Source organism: Lonchura striata, chromosome 14 (assembly GCF_046129695.1).
Source record: "Lonchura striata isolate bLonStr1 chromosome 14, bLonStr1.mat, whole genome shotgun sequence".
Classification (NCBI taxonomy): domain Eukaryota; kingdom Metazoa; phylum Chordata; class Aves; order Passeriformes; family Estrildidae; genus Lonchura; species Lonchura striata.
In genome coordinates, this window is record NC_134616.1 from 19,200,692 (window position 1) to 19,220,071 (window position 19,380).

Below are 19,380 nucleotides of genomic sequence, written 5' to 3' on the forward strand. Positions count from 1 at the left end.
AAGAAGCTGCAGCTGTCACTGGCAGTGCTGTGAGGGCTGCACTCCCTTCCAGCTCATTGAACCCTGGCTCAGGCAGGTGCTTAGCAAGTCTGAGCACATCTGGGACTTGGCTGCGGGAAACCTGGGATTGAGCCAGTGGGGAATCCTGTCTGTGTGAGTGTGGGGTGTGCAGGGAACCAAATGAGGAAATGAGGGTCACTGGAGCTGCCACTGCAAAGGGCCTTCGGTCCCAGCAGGGACAGTCTGGGCTGGTGTCAGTGTGACCCCAGGAGGGGCATCTGAAAGGTAGCACAGGGGAGTTCCTTAACAGGGGAATGGATCTGTTTAGTTTAAATTCTCCATTTCACGGTGAACTTAAATCTGTTCACTAGACCTAGTTTGGGTCTCTGAGACACTGCTTTCAGATCTCTAATGCACAATGTACTGGCTGTTTAACTAAGAAATACCTTTAAATCTATAAAAACCCAGGTCTCAAATGCCACAGAAAATTCTTCTGGAGTCAGTTTTGGAGATCATGCTGCATCACAGCACTGGGGGACTCTAAACAATGCCACAAACTCAAAGGTTTCCATCCTGCCTGCAGCATCATCTTGGAGCCTGCCGGGCTGGCTTTAATTACTGCTCAGTTCTGACTTGCACACACACATATACAGGTAAAGGTGTCACACTGTACCTGGTGAGAAAGGTCATGTTTGCCCAGCAAGTGCAAGGAGGTAATTATATACAGCCTTAGAAGGCAGCAAGCACTAAATGTGGGTTTGCCTACAGCCAGAATGGTTTGAATTTTTTCCTTGGAGATACTCTGATTTCTGTTATGCTACAGACAGCACTGAAGAGCCCATATCAGATAAGTTTCAGACTCTGCTGATAGTACTCATCTCTTCCTGAACATTTTTACATAGTACATTTTATTCCAGGCTTAGTATTTACCAAAGTTTTTAAGTAGGGCAAGAATTCCTCTCCTAGTTGAATCAGACTGTAATTAGCTGCATTTCCAGTGGCTGTTCCCAGTAGGTAGTTTGTGTGCAATTGCACCTTTGCAGGTGTTTGCTGGTCCAGATGCAGGCTGGTCCAGGTTATTTTACCAGGCTAAATGCTGCTTTACAGTTCAGTAGCCCATCGAGGGTGATTGCGGTTTATAAATATTTTCTAAGCCAACAACAGCAACAGGGCTGTTCATTCCTCCCCCATTCTTACCTTTTCATTGATCCCTGTTTTTCTTTCAGCTCAGAGAGCCTGTGTTCTCATCCCTGGATGTCCACAGATGGTTCCAGAGGGTGGCATTGCAGCTGTACTTTCCTATTTACACATCATTGTAGAAGCTCCAGGGTGTGCTGGACACTAGTTCTGTACTTCAGAGTCCTCCCTGCTTCTCAGAACACAAATGGATCCTCCAGGATGGGAGGTCACAAACTTCCCTCCCCTTTCCCCAGCCAGTATTTTATGCCCCTTTCCCCTGCTAATTTGACTTTGTAACTGTTTGGGGAGGAGCAGCAGTGCAGAGGCACAAGGGAATTGCAGTGTGAATTTGGAATAGGTCCAGGGAGAGGGCGAGTCCAAACCGACCCCCTGGGATTGATGGGACAGGGAGACTGCCCTGGGAAAAACATCCTTGCTGAGAAGAGTCTGGAATGGGGCAGGGCAGGGAAGATACCAGCTGAGCTGCTGAGCCCTGGAGCCCCTTCTACCACCTCTCACCCAGAGGCACCTGCAGCATGAGCAGGGCTTCTCCAGCAGCTCTCCACTGAGGGTAGACCTCCCACCAGACAGTGTGAGAAGAGCTTTGCTCCCACTGTTGTGGCTGCATCAAGCATTTGGGAGAGGGAGGAAAGGAAGAGGAGCTGGCTGGCCACTAACACTTCAAAGTGGTCACAGTAATCATACATCAAGGTAATTGGAAGAGGGCTGAGGCTCACTAGAGGATTGGGTAGAAGCTTTTTCAAGTAGTGCACTGTAATAGAGGAGGAAATTCCAGAGTCATCCCTGTGCTGAGTCTAGTGTGGCCCCAAGCAAGTCCCATAGGTGCTCCCATGTGCTTGTATCATTCAGAAATGCTGCACTACACACATTACACATTGTCTAGTGTTTTTTCTGAGGGTTAAAAACCCTAAGGGTAAACAAATGACCTGCATTTTTTGAGGCAAGGGATATAAATAAACACCGAAGGTCAAGGTGTACCCAAGGATTACTGAGGAAACACCTTTGACAACAGCAGCTTCAGTGCCATGAATCCTGCTGTGACAGCCTGAGGAAAGCAGAGAACAGCAGTTCTTGAAGATTGTGCTGCCAAGCATCATTAGCAACAACGGGTGTATCTAAGACAGCTCCATCAATGGAGAAAAAATGCTGAGAAATTTCTAATTACATTCCTTTAAAGCCCCTTTTCCAGTAGCCTCACAGCACAACCTGTGTTCTTCTGCTGAGCTAAGACAGCTAATTACCCAGAGCTGCAGACAGATGCACAGACATGTTTCTCTATAGCACAAGCAGCTTACAGTCTAATTTTCTAGAGGCGTCTTAGGAGAGATTAGTTTCCTGCTGGTTGCAGGCAGCTTTAGCAGGACACCTTGGAAGAGAAAAGAACCAAGTCCTACATTTCACAACTAGACAGGACCATTCTCAGGCCAATGCTCTTCTATTTTCTGGGCCAAGACTGCAAAAGTCCTGGTTGGCAGAGCAACTTATCCTTAGCCAGGAAAATGGGTGATTACAGCTTTAACAGAGCAAGTTCCTTCTCCAGACCACCCTCCTCATCACGTTTCTCTTCCAGAGGTTGTTCTGCCTTACAGGAGTGATAGGGTTTATTTGAGAAGATAACCCCGAGTTGCTCTCCCTCCTGGGACCCTGAATGTTTCCCTGTCCCAGCAGATGGAGGTGACACATGAGCTCAGGACAGGCCATGGGCTGCAAGGGAAGGGGTGTCTGCAGCCCCACATGGGCTGGGCTGGGCAGGGCAGCCTGGCAGCACTGGGGCAGCAGCAACAGACAATATTTCTGTGCTGCTTCATCCATGACTCCAAATCTGTCAGCATGCAAGCAAAGTTTGATTTTTGAGAGTGGTTAATTTTAGCATCAGGTCTGCTTAGCAACTGCTTAATCTTCTGGTGTTTTATGGACAACCACCACCCCCGGCCTGTTGATCTGATCAGTTAAAGGAGTTTCTAAATGGTTTTGAATTTGTCCAGTGATCTTCACAAACTGAACACTCAGCAAACGTATGCCCATGCTCAGTTGGTACAACGTCCTTGTTCCCCTGAAATCACAATTTGCTTCTCTTCTGTGCAAAGAAATCTAGTACTTAAAAACCAACCCCCTTCACCCTTCCTTCAGCTCAGCTAAATGACAAAGCAGATTCAGGCATGAAAGTACTGTGACACTTCTTTAACCACATTTGTCTCTCAGTGAACATTCCTTTTCTTTGCATTTGAAGGTAAAAATGATACTTGTTGTCTTTATAACTTTTCTTCTCTCTGATATTTAAACAGCATGTTAAAACTGTGAAAAGAAGCTCTATATTAGTTGGACTATGTATTTCCTTTGTTGTCTTTATATCTAATACAAGAACAATTATGTAGCAGCCTATAAACCCTATTACTTGTAAAGCAACCTCCCCAGAATTCAATCCATGATCCAGAATACATTATGGTGTTGTGTCATCAGGCCAGACTTAACTTGGGTTAAAACAACTCAACCAAAAGCACTTTTCAGTGGCTGAGTTGCAGCTCTAAATAAGCCCACTTCCTTTCTTTTATTTTCAATTTTTTTTTTTTTGAGATTTCCTTTTTCCACTAGGCAAGTTTTCAGGCATCACCTTTTATACTAAAAAAAGCTATTTTTTTCCTAAACCACTGTCAACACTTCAGTTTGCCATAGAGAGACCATATCAAGAGTTGCTAACACCAGCACCAAAAAACCCAGATCTGATACACAATGAAGGACTCTAAAAGAAGGTCTCAAAGACAAGAGTTCTTTGCAACTCTCTGTTTATTAAAAATATATGTCTCCTTGGAAGAAACACTGTTAACCAACTACTGTTGTCATGATCGATTCGATACTGTCAGCTATGCCATGGAGTACATCATCTTTTTCTCCATGTGACTTGATAGAGGGAGACAGGCTATTAGGAAAAAAACAGAAAAAAGAAAAAAGACCAGAAAAAATAGGAATGTGTGACTAGCACCTTAAGGACTTTTGTTTCACTTACTCCACTTCTTCAGGGACCGACATTTTTAGCAGCTGGAGCAGGACTAGCGGGGCAGGGGCTGGATGCCAGACAGGAATCCATTGACGAAGTTCTGTGTGCTCCTTTAGGGTCGGTCCCACTGACAGCAGAATCCTTCTGCCCTCCGCTGTGCTCACAGCTGTGTCTCTCCTGCAGCGCTGTGTCCTGGTCCCAGAAACTGCTTGGTCCCTGCAGGGCTCCTTGGGATGCAGGGTGGGCAAAGGAGGCTTTTCCCCACGCAGCACATGGACAGTGTCACAGCAGCCCTGGCTCATGCTGGCAGCCGTGGCCTGTGCACCGGGCACTGCCTGACACACTGAGAGCCATCACCTTGGGGAGGGGACCGCAGCTCATCCCTGCCAAACGCAGGCAGGAGGAGACTTACCTGGTCGTGCTTGGACAGCGACCTCCTGTGCTGTGGGGTGTGGCACTGTGTGAGGAACAGCATTCACCAGCTCTCTGTACGGTGGGAGTGCTGGGACCTGAACTCTGAGTACCCAGCACACACTCCTCAAAGGCCACGTGAGTGTCCCCAGCTGCACACAAGGGTCTGGAGCCCCCCTCAAGCACAGAAGCCAAAGTGTCCTCAAAGGCAGACATGTCTCAGCTTAGGGCCAAGTGTCTCGGTGCCTCCCCTGAAAAATGCCAGTGCCCAGCAGATGGGGCAGCCCTGCCCCTCAGCCGGCGAGCTGGCGCACCACTTCAGGGCTTTGGGGTGGCTTGGGGGAGGCAGCAGAGCCCAGCTTCAGCCACAGATTCACTCAGAGATATCGGAGACAGCCAGGCAAGGTGGCCATGCAGTCACCTTTGCTGGAAGGAGGGTCCCTCCCCGGGAGAGCCACCCCTGGCACCTGCACACAGCAGGGCTGGGAACTCAGCATGGAGCAGGGAAGGGAGAAGTGTTTCATTTCTGTTACTGATCTGGAAAATGTGAGTGTCCATCCAAGGCACAGCTGGGGGCTTTTCCTGCCAGTGGCTAATGCAGAAGAGAATGGCAGTGTGCTGCCACAAGCCAGAAAGGGTCATTCCACCTGCACCCACAGGTACAGGACCAGTCCAACATCCCCGGTTTTTCACAGCAACACAGGACAGTGAGTACATTTGTTCCATGTGGCCAGTAAAATATTTCTTAACTAAACACCACAGATCTAGATTCTATTTACAATAGAGCCAGCTTAAAAAATAAGTTAAAAAACTGGATTTTATATCCATTCAGTTCATCATTAACAAGAAAAAAATGGAATAATAATAATAATAATAATAATAATAATAATAATAATAATAATAATAATTTAAAAAAAGCCAACACAACACACAATATGGTTTTGGTTTAAAGTCAGCTTAAAAAAATAGAACCAAAAGGAAACCTCTCATGCAAACACATAAGGTGGTGTGTAAAACAATGTGCAATTTAATACGTAGCATCATCCATTCTCTTGCTCCACAACCTCCTGCTCAGTCTCTGTCTCCCAGCCTCTCACAGGCCAACTGCTGCTCCTTGCTCTGATCCCTCCTGCACAGGCAGTACCAGTCTGTGGCCTGTCTCAGACCCAGGGTGGCTGTAGGGAACTGGCCTGGACGGGAGAAGTTTCCAAAGCACCTGGTACCATTTTGAGCTCTTCCTGCCCAAGTGGACTCCCTACGCTGAGTGGTTGGGACATATGAACTGAAAGAACCTTGCAATAATACAACACCTTTTCAGAGAGGTCCCTCAGATTTCCTATTCCACATACATATATATATATAATATATATATAATATCTCTCCTCTATATTATATATAAATTACATATACAGATAAATAAAATGCTTTCTGCTGCCCATCTGCCGCACTGTTCAGAGCTGCTAGACAGCCACACTTGGAAAAATGCCCCTGGAGCTCTGATACCAGCTCATGTGTTCAGAGTCCATTGTTTCACTTATTTTCTTACATTAGTCCTTAGCCGCCTTCTTCCATCTTGATTCTTTGTTTAGTTAATAATAATAATAATAATAATAATAATAATATAATAATAAAAAAAACGACCTTGAATTGGTTTTTGTCTGTCTCTACTGGAGCAGTGGGAAGGTCCATGCAGGAATGGTGGGAACAGTCACGTGATGAATGATATGAGTTCATCCCAACAAAAGAAACAGGACTAGAAAACTCAATTTTACAACGATCTAAAAAAGGAACGGGAATAGTTTTCATATCCCTCCCCCTCGGGGCAGAGGGCTTGGATGGGTGGGACTTCGGAGATCTTCTGCTCACAGGGAAGCAGGTGGGAGACATCTTCAGAGTTTCTCTGGGGATGGGACCCAGATGTAGTGCCCAGACTGGTCCTCAATGATCTGTTTGATTTTGCTGTAAATTTCTTCAAGAGAGTCTCCTTGTACAATGGCTGGAAGAGGAGAGAACAAGCCAGACCCTGAGCACCAGGCAGTACTGCCTTGAATGATGGGAGAGCCTTCCTGCTGCCCGAAAGGGCTGGAGGGCGTAGCCAGAGGGACTGAACCAGGTGGTGTCAGAGCAGCTGCCGTGGGCCCAGTGACACAGAGGGTTAAAGCAGCACCTCGGTGGGGATTAGCTGGTGCTGATCCCAGCTGGCAGAGCTCCTGGCCGTGTGCAGGGCCAGCTGGGCTCTCCACACCAGGCTGCTAATCAGCTTTGCACGCTGCGTCACGCACCGGGCCTGGCACTGCCACGGCTGCGCTGACCAGAACCAGGGAAGGCAGGGCTGGGGCAGCTCACTGGGGTGCACCAAGCACCTGCCCCAAGGTGCCAGCTTTGTCCCTTCCCTCTGGTTTTCCTTCTGGCCAGCTGCTGAGGGCTCCTTGTGTTGGCCTCCTGTGCTGCAGGGTGGGAACACAGAGCTCTCAGGCTGGGAAAGGCTCCCAGCAGCACCCGCTGCCCCATCCTGCTGCTCAGCACAGACACAGCACGAGGCACTCACATCACAGCCAAGAGGCTCAAGAAGGGCCAAAGCTTTCTGGTAATCCAGCCAGCCTTTGTAACCCAGCCAGGACCATCCTCCAGTACTTCTGCTCCCTCATTCTAAGTTGCTGACACAGAACCTGTAACAGTGACTATCTCTCTGTCCATTACCCAGTTCTTTCAACACATTTCAGCCAACAGCATTCCTTTTTCACAGGTCAACATCACACTTGCCCTCCAAGTGCACAGTGGCATGCTGAGGGCCTGCAAAACTGTGGCATGTCTTCCTGGAAGAACAGCTAGCAGCTCTGGAACTCGGGACAGGAGGTCTGGGGAAAGCTAACTGTGTTTGTACCCCAGTATTTGCCCAGCTGAAATAAATTTTTGGAAAACATCCTGCTTGTGGTTTTTCCCAGTAGCTGTTAGGTAATGCACAGTTTGGCAACATTATCGTTCCTCAACTTCAGAAGAAACAGCTATTGCACTGGAAAAAGGATGGAAGACCAGTTCCTCTGCCTCTTCACCTGCCTGTGGTTTTCCAGAATTAATCATATTACAAAAATTAGTTCCTTAATGCACAAGGATGCTTGTGTCATGAGCAGTTCACCTCAGCAGGCACAAAGCGTCAGCAACCCCCGACGGGCTCTTGAGAAAGGCTACTTAGGAAGCAAGCCAAACTTTTTGTCTTTTTTGGTAGATATTTTGTAATAACTCAGGACTGCCTCCACCATTTAGGTCACTAATTTTTTATCTTTCCTCTTTAGAAACTTTTCTTTTCTCTTTTTGAAAATGCTCCCCTTTTCTCCCATGCAGGAAGTTTATTTCCTGTACATGTACCACTCTGAAACCCTGTGCTTCCCCTGCTTGGGGATTTTTAGATTTTTTTTTATTGTTGAAGTTGATGATAAGCTTTCACAAACTCAGAAAATCTTGCCTGACAACTTGTCTCCTTCTCTATGACTGGTTTACTTCTGTTCACTGATCTTGGAGCAGTCCCCTTGCAGAGCCCTCTGGCAAAGTGCCATTTCTTTTTAGCTTTGAGGAAACTGGATGTTTTCCCATGACCCTACAGTAGGACAGCGCTGGTAGAGAGGTCACAGCTGCTAGATGGAAAAATGAAGTAAATCAGATACAAGCCTGCTCAAGACACTCACCTGTAAAATATTCTCCAAACTCTTGCTCAAGTTTCATGGCTTTGTCAAAGACCTTGTTGGCCTGTTCATATGTCTGTCTCCGGTTCATCTCCCTGCCACACACAAAAAATGGAAACTTTTAAGCTCTTTTTCTTAGCAATGAACAGAAGCAAAAATAGCCCACAGAGCCAGGGTGCCTGGGAATTCTCTGCTCACAGGGATAGAAGCTGTGCAGGACCCAGCTCAGCTGGGCCCTTCCCCACAGACTCCAGGCTGCCTTGACACTTCATCTCCACTTCCATCAGCTCTTCTCATTGCCACCCACCCCACCCTCCTTCACCATAACATGGAAGGGAATTCAAACTCGGACAATCCCTTAAATTTGTGAGACCGCTGCAAAAGTCTCCCTGCTTGCCTAGGTTTTCTCATCCTCATAAAACACAGAAATAAGCAATTTGACCCCTTCTGACTTGAGAAATGGCTCTCCCAGGTCCCTTGGATCCAGCAGAATTTCTGATCTCAGGGTCACTCTCAAGCTGTTGAATCACCTCACATAATATTTTCTGCTGCTGCTGCTCAGAAGATTCGCAAGCTCAGCTCTCACATCCTTTCCAGCCTGCACTAACAGGGCCAGAAGCAGCAGGACAAGCAGCTGGAAAAGCACAGAACATGGTGCTGCACTTACATGAGGGCTTCAATGGATTTTGGTTTGATGAAAATGGCAATGGGATAAAGTTGTGCTTGTCGCAACCTCTTGATAGCATTGCCAGACACATCCAGGATGCAGTGCTTCCCCTGGAAAGGAGATAAGCAGGATCAGAGTCTACTCTGTGTGGGAAATGGCTTGCTCATACAGATGTGCTTGAAAAGGGAGGAGACAGAAAGGAACCCCACTCCTGAGATGCAAGCCATCTCCCAATGGCCTCACATTCCTGCTTGTTGCAGGACAGCAGCAATGCAAAGGGACTGAACCTTTGTCTGGACATGTGAAACTATAAGCCCCAGGTAACTTAGTTGGAGTTGGTAACTCAAGATGCTCAGTTGGAGAAATCACAGATAATCAAATTGTTTCCCCCTTCCAGCCTTCAACTGTGGCATCAGGGCTTCAGAACCAGCACAGCCATAGCATGGAAATGCCTGGGAGTTTTTTATTTCTTCCCAAGGTGCTTCATGCAGTGCTCCCGCCCCAGATCCCTGTTCTTAGCCCTGGCTAGCTCTCCTTCTGGGGCGAGAGGGGCGATGGAGGCACCCTCCGCTGCTCCCAGCTGGGGTTTGGAGAGTGCCTTCGTGGGTCCCGGGCAGCGCTGGCACGCCTCGTGGTGATAAATGAAGAGCGGATCCTGCTGGGGGCTAAGTCCAAGTTTATTGTGACCCAACGGGGCCAAATATCCTAGAACGGTGCCAGCCAACAGGAACAAGCACAAGGTGCTTGCACTGGCTTATAAACTGTAAGGGAGAGGTATCCAACGACCAATGGGGATAGGGATAGGGGGTGGCTCCTGGATGGGGTGATACAACGTGGTCTAATGGGGGAAGGATATGAGAGGGGCCCCTGGCCCTCGCCCAATCACCCGGTGCCCAAGGTGGAAGCTTCTGGATGGATGGGAAGGGACACCGAGTGACAGACAAGGCACCAGGGAGGGGTAAAGTGCCTCTTCCAGGGTGATGGATAGATACTGGGAAGGCGGGAAGGGAGGACAAGGCGGGAAAACTGGGGATAAACCAAGTTGTACATGGGGGTACAAAGGAATAAACCAATACATAATACAGGGATAATAAAACATACAAATAACGCAACTCCACAGCTTCAGCCCTTCAGATTTTCCTGGGTAACCCCAGGACTCCTCCAGAGGAACACTGCTGCTTTGAGGGCACCCAGGTATCTCTGTCCTGTGAGCTCCTGAACACAAGGCTGGGGACCAGTACCAGGCTTTTGAGTGGCATTTGGATGACAGAGGTACCACAATGAGATAGAGTAACGCAGCTGAGAAAAGCAGCCACATGACTTGGCAGGACTCTGGAAGGAGGAGAGGATTGTGATGTGCTTGCTTAACGTGGTTACAGCCCTTCATTAATACCAAGGGAAAAGGAGGGGAACTGCTGAATACGTGTGGGTTCGGGCTGGATGCATCCCAGTCCCAGGAATGGCACCTGACACTCACCCTCTCTGCCACCGCTCGCACTGACTGGATGCTGGTCCCATAGAGATTGTCATTGAACTGCCCAGCCTCGATGAACTTGTTGTCCTGAATGTCTTTCTCCATCTGTTCCCGGGATACAACAAAATGGTAGTCCTGGCCATCCACCTCGTTCTCGCGCCGAGGCCTGGTGGTGTCTGGAGGAGAGTGGGAATCAAGAGTGAGCCCAGAGTGACACACCACAAACCTGGAGGGACACAATCCACCTGTGCTTCCAGCTCCCTCCCCACACCACAGGTAAGACCCTGCAAGGAGCAGAACCACCTCTCTCCCCTCCCTCCAGCAAGGGCACTGAGCGCTGGCTGGGACTTACGGGGCACGCAGGAACCAAACTTGTGTGGGAATTCAGAGATGAGGTCGTCGTTAATTCGGTCCTTTGTTGGCCCCAGGATGATCACCGGCCTCGCATAGTGAACTGCAAACAAGAGCCACAACCTGAGGCCCACCTGTGCTACGGGCAGCTGACCCTACTGCCACTCTTGGCATTGACCTGCCCTCTCCCTGCTGGCAGTGGGTGCTCATGCTCACATGGGCACCCAAAGGTGCCTCCTCTGTGCGAGTTTGTCTCCTCCTGGTCACGGTCAATGCGTACTTCCCAACTGACCCAAACCATCTGCCTGGCCCCGGGGAAGGTTCTGCAGGTCTCCAGGGTCACGGATCAGTAAAGCTGCTCCCTTGCTTGGGGCAGGAGCCAGGCAACCGGGACAGCTGGGTGAGAATGCCCCGGAGCCCTGGGAGCCTAAGAGTCAGATCCAGCTTCTGGCAAGGGCAGACCACCAAGACTGGGACTATACAGCCTATGAAAGGGTCTGCAGGGTTTGAGCATCAAGCAGTGCTAAAGGCTGGGGGTGTGGCCAGGGGTCTTGTCCTCAGCTGAGGACTAAAGCCCAGCTCAGTTTTAGCTCTGGATCTCTCCCTTGGTCTTGCAGACCACAACACAAATCTTTTGTGTTGATTGAAACTGGGCAGTGGAGGCCAGGGAAAGCTGTGCACACCTGGCTCCCCAGCTACATGCCACACGAGACTCCTCTTGCATCCACCCAATCCTCTGCTGGTGTGGCAGGAGGGGAGGGTGCACCGGACACCCTGGCTGTGCTGGGGACACAGGCAGCCCCACTAGAGTGGGCATGGGGCAGTTCAGCTCAGGACTTACTTTCTTGCCGTGTCACTGGCTCGTATGACAGGATGGTGTCCTCTTGTCCTTCTGCAAGAGAGCCAGGGGGACGTAGGTGAGCACTTGCAGCAGCTCTTCAGCCCTTCTGCAGCTGTGAGGAGCTGGCTCCCGCCCCTTCAGCCTGGCAGTGCCCCTCTGGGGACACTCCAGGCTGTCCCCATCACTCCACCCATGCATGTGAAGCATGATGGGCATGCAGTTATGCGCCCCTGAGTCACTTTAATTATTCATGTCCCAGCTCTGGGTCAAGACTGCTCTTTCCCTCCCCCACCACTGCACGCTCGTAGCCCACTGGGATGTACTGTCCTCCCTAGGTATTTAGGGGACTTTCAGGGGAGAAAGGGAGCATCTATTGCAGCTGGACCCCATGCTCTTGTACAGGCTTGGGCTCCAGGAATCATCTATGCTACTGCCCTGGCCTCTGGCCATTGCTTCCTGTATCAGGCACTACAGGGGGATCATCATGGACTGTGAACCCACCACCCTGCGCTGGAGCAGAGCTGTGCAGCCAGGAGAGAGCAGTGAAGGAGGCAGGTTCATTCCTACTCCCCAGCCCCTGCTCTCCCTGGCTCCGAGGAGGGAGCTGGCCGCAGCATCTCAGAGTCACCAGCAGGAAGGACAAGCCTCCGAACAGAACCACCACTGGGACAAGACAAGATGGAAGTGCCCAAACATGCACACTCATACAGGGACACACACACGTACACGGGGCGGGAGAGCAGGTGGACACACACTTACTGGAACTGCTCTCGCTGTCACTGGTGTTTGATGTCACGCCCTCTGCAAAGCAACCAGAGAGATCCCCTTCAGAAGGAGCATGGGCAGGAGGCACCGGGGCTCCCTGGCTGTCACCCAGCACTACTGATCGAGGGCAGGACAGCGCTGGCCTCCCGAAAAACCTGCAACCCACCACCCACTGGGACGAGTGTGCCACATGGGCAAGGGCGGCATCTTTCACCCTTTGCTGGGAACCTGGGGACATGCAGGGGGATGCTTCCAGGAGAAGACAAGAGAGGCCAGGAGGGCAGATGTGAAGGCACTGGGCTTCCCAGGCCGAGGGAAGTTGGAGTGCACAGGGAGAACGATGCTGGCAGGGGAGCAAGTGCAGCATGCACACAGCGGGCAGGGGAGGGCACAGCTGAGCTGGCACAGAGATGGGGCAGCCTACTTCTGGGGACGGGGCTGGGACGCACAGAGACGAGACAGTGACAGAATGGGACAGAGTTTGGGGCTTTGCTTGCTCAGGCTGATCCTAATGCTGCGACCACCCCACAGAGGCTTGCCAGCCACTGCCTGCCTCAGTCAGGCTCTGCACTGACTGGGGGGTGCAGAGCTTGGCAGGGAACTCATGCCCCAGCTGAGAAGCCCATGATGCTCCTGTGATTATTCTGCAGTTCTGCATATGTGGTAACCCAGAGAAAGGTGGGAACACCTCAGAATTTTGTCATCCATCCCATTCACAGCAGACCCACCTTGGCCACTTCCCACCCACACTGGAAGTGGCTCTGAGTGCTAAAGCACCAACCAACCCAGACAGAAGCAGGAAGAAGAGGATGAGGAGGTGTAGCAGGCACTTAAGGCATGGCCAACACCCCCACCCAAGCACTCCCATCCCGTCCACGTGCAGCAGTGGCACCTCAAGCCCCACAGCCTCCACCACACACGTGGGGTCCCTCCCGGCAGTGGAGCAGCACCAGGGCTCCTCCTGCCCTGCAGCCAGGGAAGCACAGCTGCCCCAGCCAGAGCCCAGCCAGCCACCCCCCAGGCACCACCAGCCACAGAAAGGGAACAATGTGCATCAGAATTCAACTTACTCAGGTTCTTTGCTCCATAATAATCGTCACTTAACCCAGGGAAGTCCTGATTTCACAGACAGCAAGAAGGGGGAGAAGGGGAGAGAAGACAGCGCAGGAAAGGGGAGTCAGAGGGATGGGGGAGACAGAGCCAGACCAGCATTAGTGACAGGAGTGCAGAATGGCCCAGAGCTGCAACTGCAAGTGAGGTCAAATATTTTCAGAGCTGGCACCATCAGCCCACTGCCAACATCTTGCCTTTTCTGGCTGGACCCCCTCTGACCCCCAAGCTCACCCTCTCTGCCAAAGAGCCCCCAGGAGCCACCCTGGGTCTGGGAGGGTAGGGCAACCACAGCAGCATCAGCTAGCAGCAAGCAGTTGCAGCCCTGAGCTGCTGGCACAGGGGCTGAAGTGCTTCTCCTCATGGAGTGTACTGGCAGGGCACAGTGGCTCTGCACAGCCTGGCCACTCTGGGGCCAGGAACAGCACACAGTCCTATAACAATTGGCAGCAGGGCGCATTTTTCCCCACCCATGTGTGCCAGCTGCCTCACACCACAATGCTTGCACAGGTTGTGGAAATGTGAGGCAGAGACCCCCCCCCATTGCAAGCTGGGATGGACAGGGGCAGAGCACAGGGAGGGAGCTGGCTGTGTGTCTGTGATGCAGGCAGGTAAAGAGAGTGGCCTGCCCCATACCCATGCTGTGTCATCTCACTGCAAGGCAGCCCAAAAATGAGCCCCCATCTTCTGCACGGATCTCACTGGAGCCCAGCGATGTGCAGGCACTACTAGAGACGGGCAGACACACAGACAACCTTCAGCATGGGCCAGAGGCTTGTGCTGTCTGCTAAAATCACTGGAAGCTGGCACCAGCCTGTCATGGGCAGCACAGGGATGCAAGGAGCCCTTGGAACAGCCCAGCAGCAACCTCTTGCCTCTGTATGACACCCAAGACAGCCCCAGAGGGGAGGGGATATGCTTGCTGTGGTGGCACTGGGGCACAGACACAGCTCTACCATGGCCACCACCCCTTTACAGCTATGTGGGCATTGCCAGCCTGGATGCTTGCCCAAGGAGTGGATGCAGCTCACCACTCGGAGGAGGGGTTGGGTTTGGTGAGCAGCTCCAGTGCTACCCACATCAGGATTTGGGGCAACAACATAAACACCCTGCCTTTACTGGGATCTCAGGGTAGTGAGAGCTGTGGATCCCCAACATCTGTAGCCAACTACCGAAGATGTGCCTCAGTCATGGGTGGGCAGCAGGGTCATGGCTTCCCTGTGTCCACAGGGTTTAATCCGCTGGAAGGGCTCTCCAGTGGGAATGTGAAGCTGTAAGTCACTTCTAGGGAAGATGGAGCTGGGACCTCCCCAGGTGCTGAGCCCTGGCAGGGGCAGAAGAAGCTCTGCAGGAGGCAGCCAGCCCCTCACTTGGAGGGAAGCAGGCAGAGGGAGGGAGCAGAGCCTGCAGCAAAGAGGGGAGAGCAGGGGGAGGAAGAGCAGGGAGTTGGGTGGGTGTGAAGTTGGATGAAAAGATGAAGACATTGAACATGAGAGGAAGGAAGAGAATGCCAGAGTACAGCTGTTGCTTTCATTTCAAGCTCCAGTTTCTCCCTAGCTGCTGGCACGACTGTGGAGCACAGACCTGAGTACAGGCAGGTGCGAGAACCCCTGGCTATGGAAGTGTGCTAAATCTCTTCCCTCAGGGCAGGGAACCTGAGGGCTGCAGGCTTGCCCTCTCTGGCCAGCTGCTACTTACGTTCCTGTCCGCTGCTCTCCTGGGCCAGGTTCTCTTTGCTCTTGTAAAATGGAAACTTTCGAGAGAGGCGAAAACTCTTTTTACGTTTCGTTTTGATCGACTGAAGAACATGGAGATGGAAGGAGGACAGAAAAAACAGTGGTGTTTAATGCATATGGGGAAAATTAAAATGAAGAGACAACGAGGAGCTGTCAGGGCAGACACCCTCAAATGAAATAATGGAGATTACATGAGACTGTAATGCAGGAAAAAATTAAGCATGGAGAAAAACATGTGGTAGGGATGCTGGGAAGCTGATGGGCAGTCAGTAGCTCTGCAGGAGTAGCTAGGCTGTTCTTCCTTGCTTGTTGGCCTGTTAGGCACTGCTCGTGAGGTGTGAGGGCAGCTACCTTCACCAGCTGCCTGCAGGCAGCTCCAAGCCATGAGCTCTGCCACCCCATCATTCCAAACATGGGTCCTTCCCCAATACTTTTGCACCATCCTGGGCTCCTCTGCTCAATCACTGCATATTCATGGAGGTTTGTGCCAAGCAGATGTGGGTCTGGGGCAGGTCCAGTCACAGCTCTTTGCCTTGGGATTGTTTGAGCTGCCGAGCTTTTGCTGCTGGGACTCATCTTGCCCTCATTAATTACCAGTTCCAGGTGCCTCACTGAGCCTCAGATCAGCACTTACCCTGTTGGACTCAATCATGCCAGTCCTGGCGTGGAACTTCACTGTTTTCAACCGTGCTCTCTCCTTCTTTTCCACCCTGATCAGGAGAGAAAGAGTTGCTATTCCCATCCATGTGCCCTCTACGCTGCCCAAGTGGCTCCTCTGGCAGATAAAGGCACCTTTGGGTGGTGGCCCCACTGGCAAATAGAAGCTTCTTCCAAGGGAGGGTCAGATGTGGAACTGCCTGCCCAGGGTCTGGCCCAGGCCAGTGTCTGCAGGAGCAGGAGAGGAGCCAAGCCAGCCTTCCCAACGGGGATAGACAACAGACTCAAGGCTGGCTTTGCAGACCTGAAGGCAGCAGCAGCCACCTCCTCTGCTCTCTGTGACTTCCCACCTCATAATGGGACCTGGCTACAGAGCTGAACAGATTGAGAGGGGGACACAAGGAGCAGCCTTGCTGTTGTGACTCTGTTCTCACACGGAGACCCAGACTGGCTAACATCCCCACAGGGACCACAGAGGGGGCTGACCATTCTCCTCCTCACCTGGAGTCTCACACAGCTTTGGAGAACACCTACCTAGGGAGACCTGCACACAGCCCCAGGTTGCAACCAAGGTGCCCTGCACGCCGCATGGGGGCAGGTGCACTGGGACCACAAGGAGATCCAAGCCTGAGCAGGGCCCCGAGGGCTGCAGGGCTTGCTTGCAGAGTTTGGGGGAATCCTGGGGTCACCAAGCGTGACAACTCCTGCTGACAGCCACTCACCTCTTCTTGCTGGGGATGACCCCGATCTGCTCACTCTCACCATGGGGTGTGACGAGCCTGGCTTGCCACCACTCATCATCGGAGGCATTGATGACATGCAGGATATCCCCGTAGGAGAAGCTGAGTCCCTGGCTGGGCAAGCAGCTGTCCCGGGTCCGGTCATAGTCAAATAGGGCTCTGAGGAGGAGCAGAGAGCAGCGATGCCTTCTCTGAGTATGGCCAGGCAGCAAGGGCAGCAGCAGTGCCAAACTCCTGGGGCACTGTCACCTTCATGCCTTAAAAAGTTTAACCCAAGCTCTGCCAAGGTGAGCAGTGCTGCCAGCCACTAGCACATCCCTTGGCTGACAGGCTCAACACAAACCCTGAAGAGTGCAATGCAGGAACAACAGTGACTGAGACTGGACTGAGAGAACTCACTGCTGACCTCAGCTGCAGGATGCACATGAGCCACACTGAAAGTGTCTGTGGCAAGTGAGTGGGCCAGACTCACAGCAGCAGCCTGCAGGAGGGCTGCTCCCCACCATCCCTCTGTGGCTGTGGGGCCAAGGAATGGGATGGGAAACATCAGACCTCACTGCTGGTGGGTGGTTGCACAGGCAGAGACCACCAGACCACCACAGCATTGAGCATAGCCTTTATTTATGTACAGAGCCTGTGAATGAGGAATGCATCTCAGAGTATATATATATATGCTTCCACAACTGATCCTTCTCATACCCCTAAACACCTCCTCTGAGAACAGTTTCTTTAGTTTAAAATTATCTTCAAAATTAAACTAACCAGCTATAGAAAAGACTTTAGTTTTTTGCTAGAGGAGCACTAATACTTTTCCCACACATGGACATCACACACAGCACTGCAGCCTGTACTCATAAGAGGCTTTCCGTGGCTTCAGCTGCAACTCATTCTACTAACATCAAATCACACAAACTGTGCCTGCTTTGATGCATCAATTTGCAAAAGCACAAAGAAAGGAACGGGTCATCAAAAGTACTGGCAGCAAAACCCTGTATTTGCTCCCGGGATACAGACCCCCAGCCCAGTATGGGCCTAGGCACTGCAAACACTGACTTGCTGCTGGTTTAATTCTGGCCCTAATAAACCTTCTTCACGCGGGAGAGACATCCTCTGTTCTGCTCATTACCCTCTTCCACTGTGGGAACTCCAAAGGGGATCTAAAAGCACACTTTAAGTGGAAGGGCTGTGGGATCATGTGGCATATCCCTGTGGAGCAGCAGAGCTTGGAAGGCATTTCTGCCAGGGGAGTGCTGGGCTATGAAACCTTTCAGGGCACTTGGGGCTGGGTCTTGAATGGGAAGAAGGGCTGCTCCATGGGGAGGTCTCTTTGGGACAAGACCCAATGTGCCCTATGCATCCAGATACATTCAGCCACCAGATCTGTTCTCCTTGCCCAGCTTGCTCAGGGCTGGGGCAGTTCTTGTGCCTGTTCCCTCTGCATGGCAGCATGGCTGGAGCTGGCAGCAGAGCACTGATGAGTGCTCTGGCCAGAGGTAATCAAGCCTTGCAGGCAGCTCCAGGCCAGAAGATAAGGCTGCATGTGGCTGGCAGGCAGTTGTGAGGTCAGTGCCGCTGGCCAAGGCCCTGGGGAACTGGTCAGACCGGTTCCCAAAGGCAGGCAGGCTGTGAGGAGCCCTGCCCACTCTGTGCACCCTGCCCTGCAGAGCGGCACAGGGCCCCTGCTCCTCCTGCAGCAGCCACTGGCACCCCAGGACAGGTACAGCAAGATCTCTGCACAGGCAGGACACCTGCAGAGCCAGCACAGGAGGCACTGGCCACCCCAAGGCACGGTGCTCCGGGAGACCAGCCCCTGGCTGCGCTGGCCTGCAGGACCCGCCGTGGTGGCAGCTCCGCTCTGTCCCCAGGCCAGCTGACAGCCAGGAGAGCAGATGGCTTGGCTGGAGGGCAAGGAAGCAGTGCCAAGGATTCCCATGGCTTCCTCCTGATGGCCAGGCACAATGCCTGCCTGACCTCCATCTCCACCCGGCAGAGCCCCAGGGCTGGCAGACTTTGCCCTGCGGCAGTGCAGAGAGGTGACAGGCAGGATGTGAACCTGCCTTGCCCCTGCCTTTGCTGCACAAAGATTCAGCACCCCCAAATCAGCTCCAGAAGGCACTTGGGTGCCCAGATCCAGCCCTTCCACAGCACAGAGGATGCAATGCAGCCACACAGGGTTGACTCAAGCAGCTGGGTAGCAAGTCCTGTAATTGAAGTCCTGTCCGCAGCACAGCAGCTCAGCTGGTTTCGGGTAAACTGTACTTGAAACTACCCCGCCCAGAAGGGCTGGGGCAGCCTGGGCACCCAAGCAGCTCTTTCAAGCACGTTTGCAGGGTGTCTGTTGAGCAGAGTGTTGTGATGGGCCATACTGGGGAAAAGCTCTCTCCTGGGATCACCCTCTTAGCAAGGCACAGCCCAGATCCACCTGGGCTATGTGTGAAGGGACACAGTGCTGTGGATGCCTCTAAAGCCCCATGGTGGGGGGATGCACCAAGAATTACGAAAAGCTATGAGTAGCATGGAGGCAACAGGGAGCTCTCTGGTTCACAAGAATTCTTTGATACATGAGCACCTTTCCAGGGAGAGAACAGACTCAACTCAAGCTGGACCCAGCCTAAACCCTCCTCCACACATGAGGGTGTTCACAGGACAGCAGGGGAGTGAGGGCAGGACTAACAAGATGATGTTTATTCAACACTGCACCCAGCTTGTTGCACACCCCCAGGAAGCTCTGAGATGCTAAATCAAGCAAGATG

At 51.9% G+C, this 19,380-nt stretch overlaps 1 protein-coding gene across 9 annotated transcripts in view; it reads right to left on the reverse strand.

Moving 5' to 3' along the window:
- Positions 1-3,966: 3,966 nt before the first annotated feature.
- Positions 3,967-19,380, reverse strand: part of DLG3 (discs large MAGUK scaffold protein 3) — a 78,182-nt gene continuing 62,768 nt past the window's right edge. For 6 of the 9 annotated variants that reach the window (XM_077786607.1, XM_077786606.1, XM_021534583.2 and 3 more), the window contains 10 exons: positions 16,610-16,786; positions 15,865-15,940; positions 15,193-15,292; positions 12,379-12,420; positions 11,620-11,670; positions 10,780-10,881; positions 10,431-10,603; positions 8,954-9,063; positions 8,290-8,381; positions 3,967-6,602 (listed from right to left, as the gene is read on the reverse strand). In XM_077786607.1, coding sequence (XP_077642733.1) covers positions 6,496-6,602; positions 8,290-8,381; positions 8,954-9,063; positions 10,431-10,603; positions 10,780-10,881; positions 11,620-11,670; positions 12,379-12,420; positions 15,193-15,292; positions 15,865-15,940; positions 16,610-16,786 — 1,030 coding nt within the window. In that variant the 3' untranslated portion in view covers positions 3,967-6,495. Of the gene's footprint in view, positions 6,603-8,289; positions 8,382-8,953; positions 9,064-10,430; positions 10,604-10,779; positions 10,882-11,619; positions 11,671-12,378; positions 12,421-13,454; positions 13,501-15,192; positions 15,293-15,864; positions 15,941-16,609; positions 16,787-19,380 lie in introns of all 9 variants that reach the window. The other 3 variants (XM_021534585.2, XM_021534584.2, XM_021534582.2) reach the window with 2 other exon arrangements.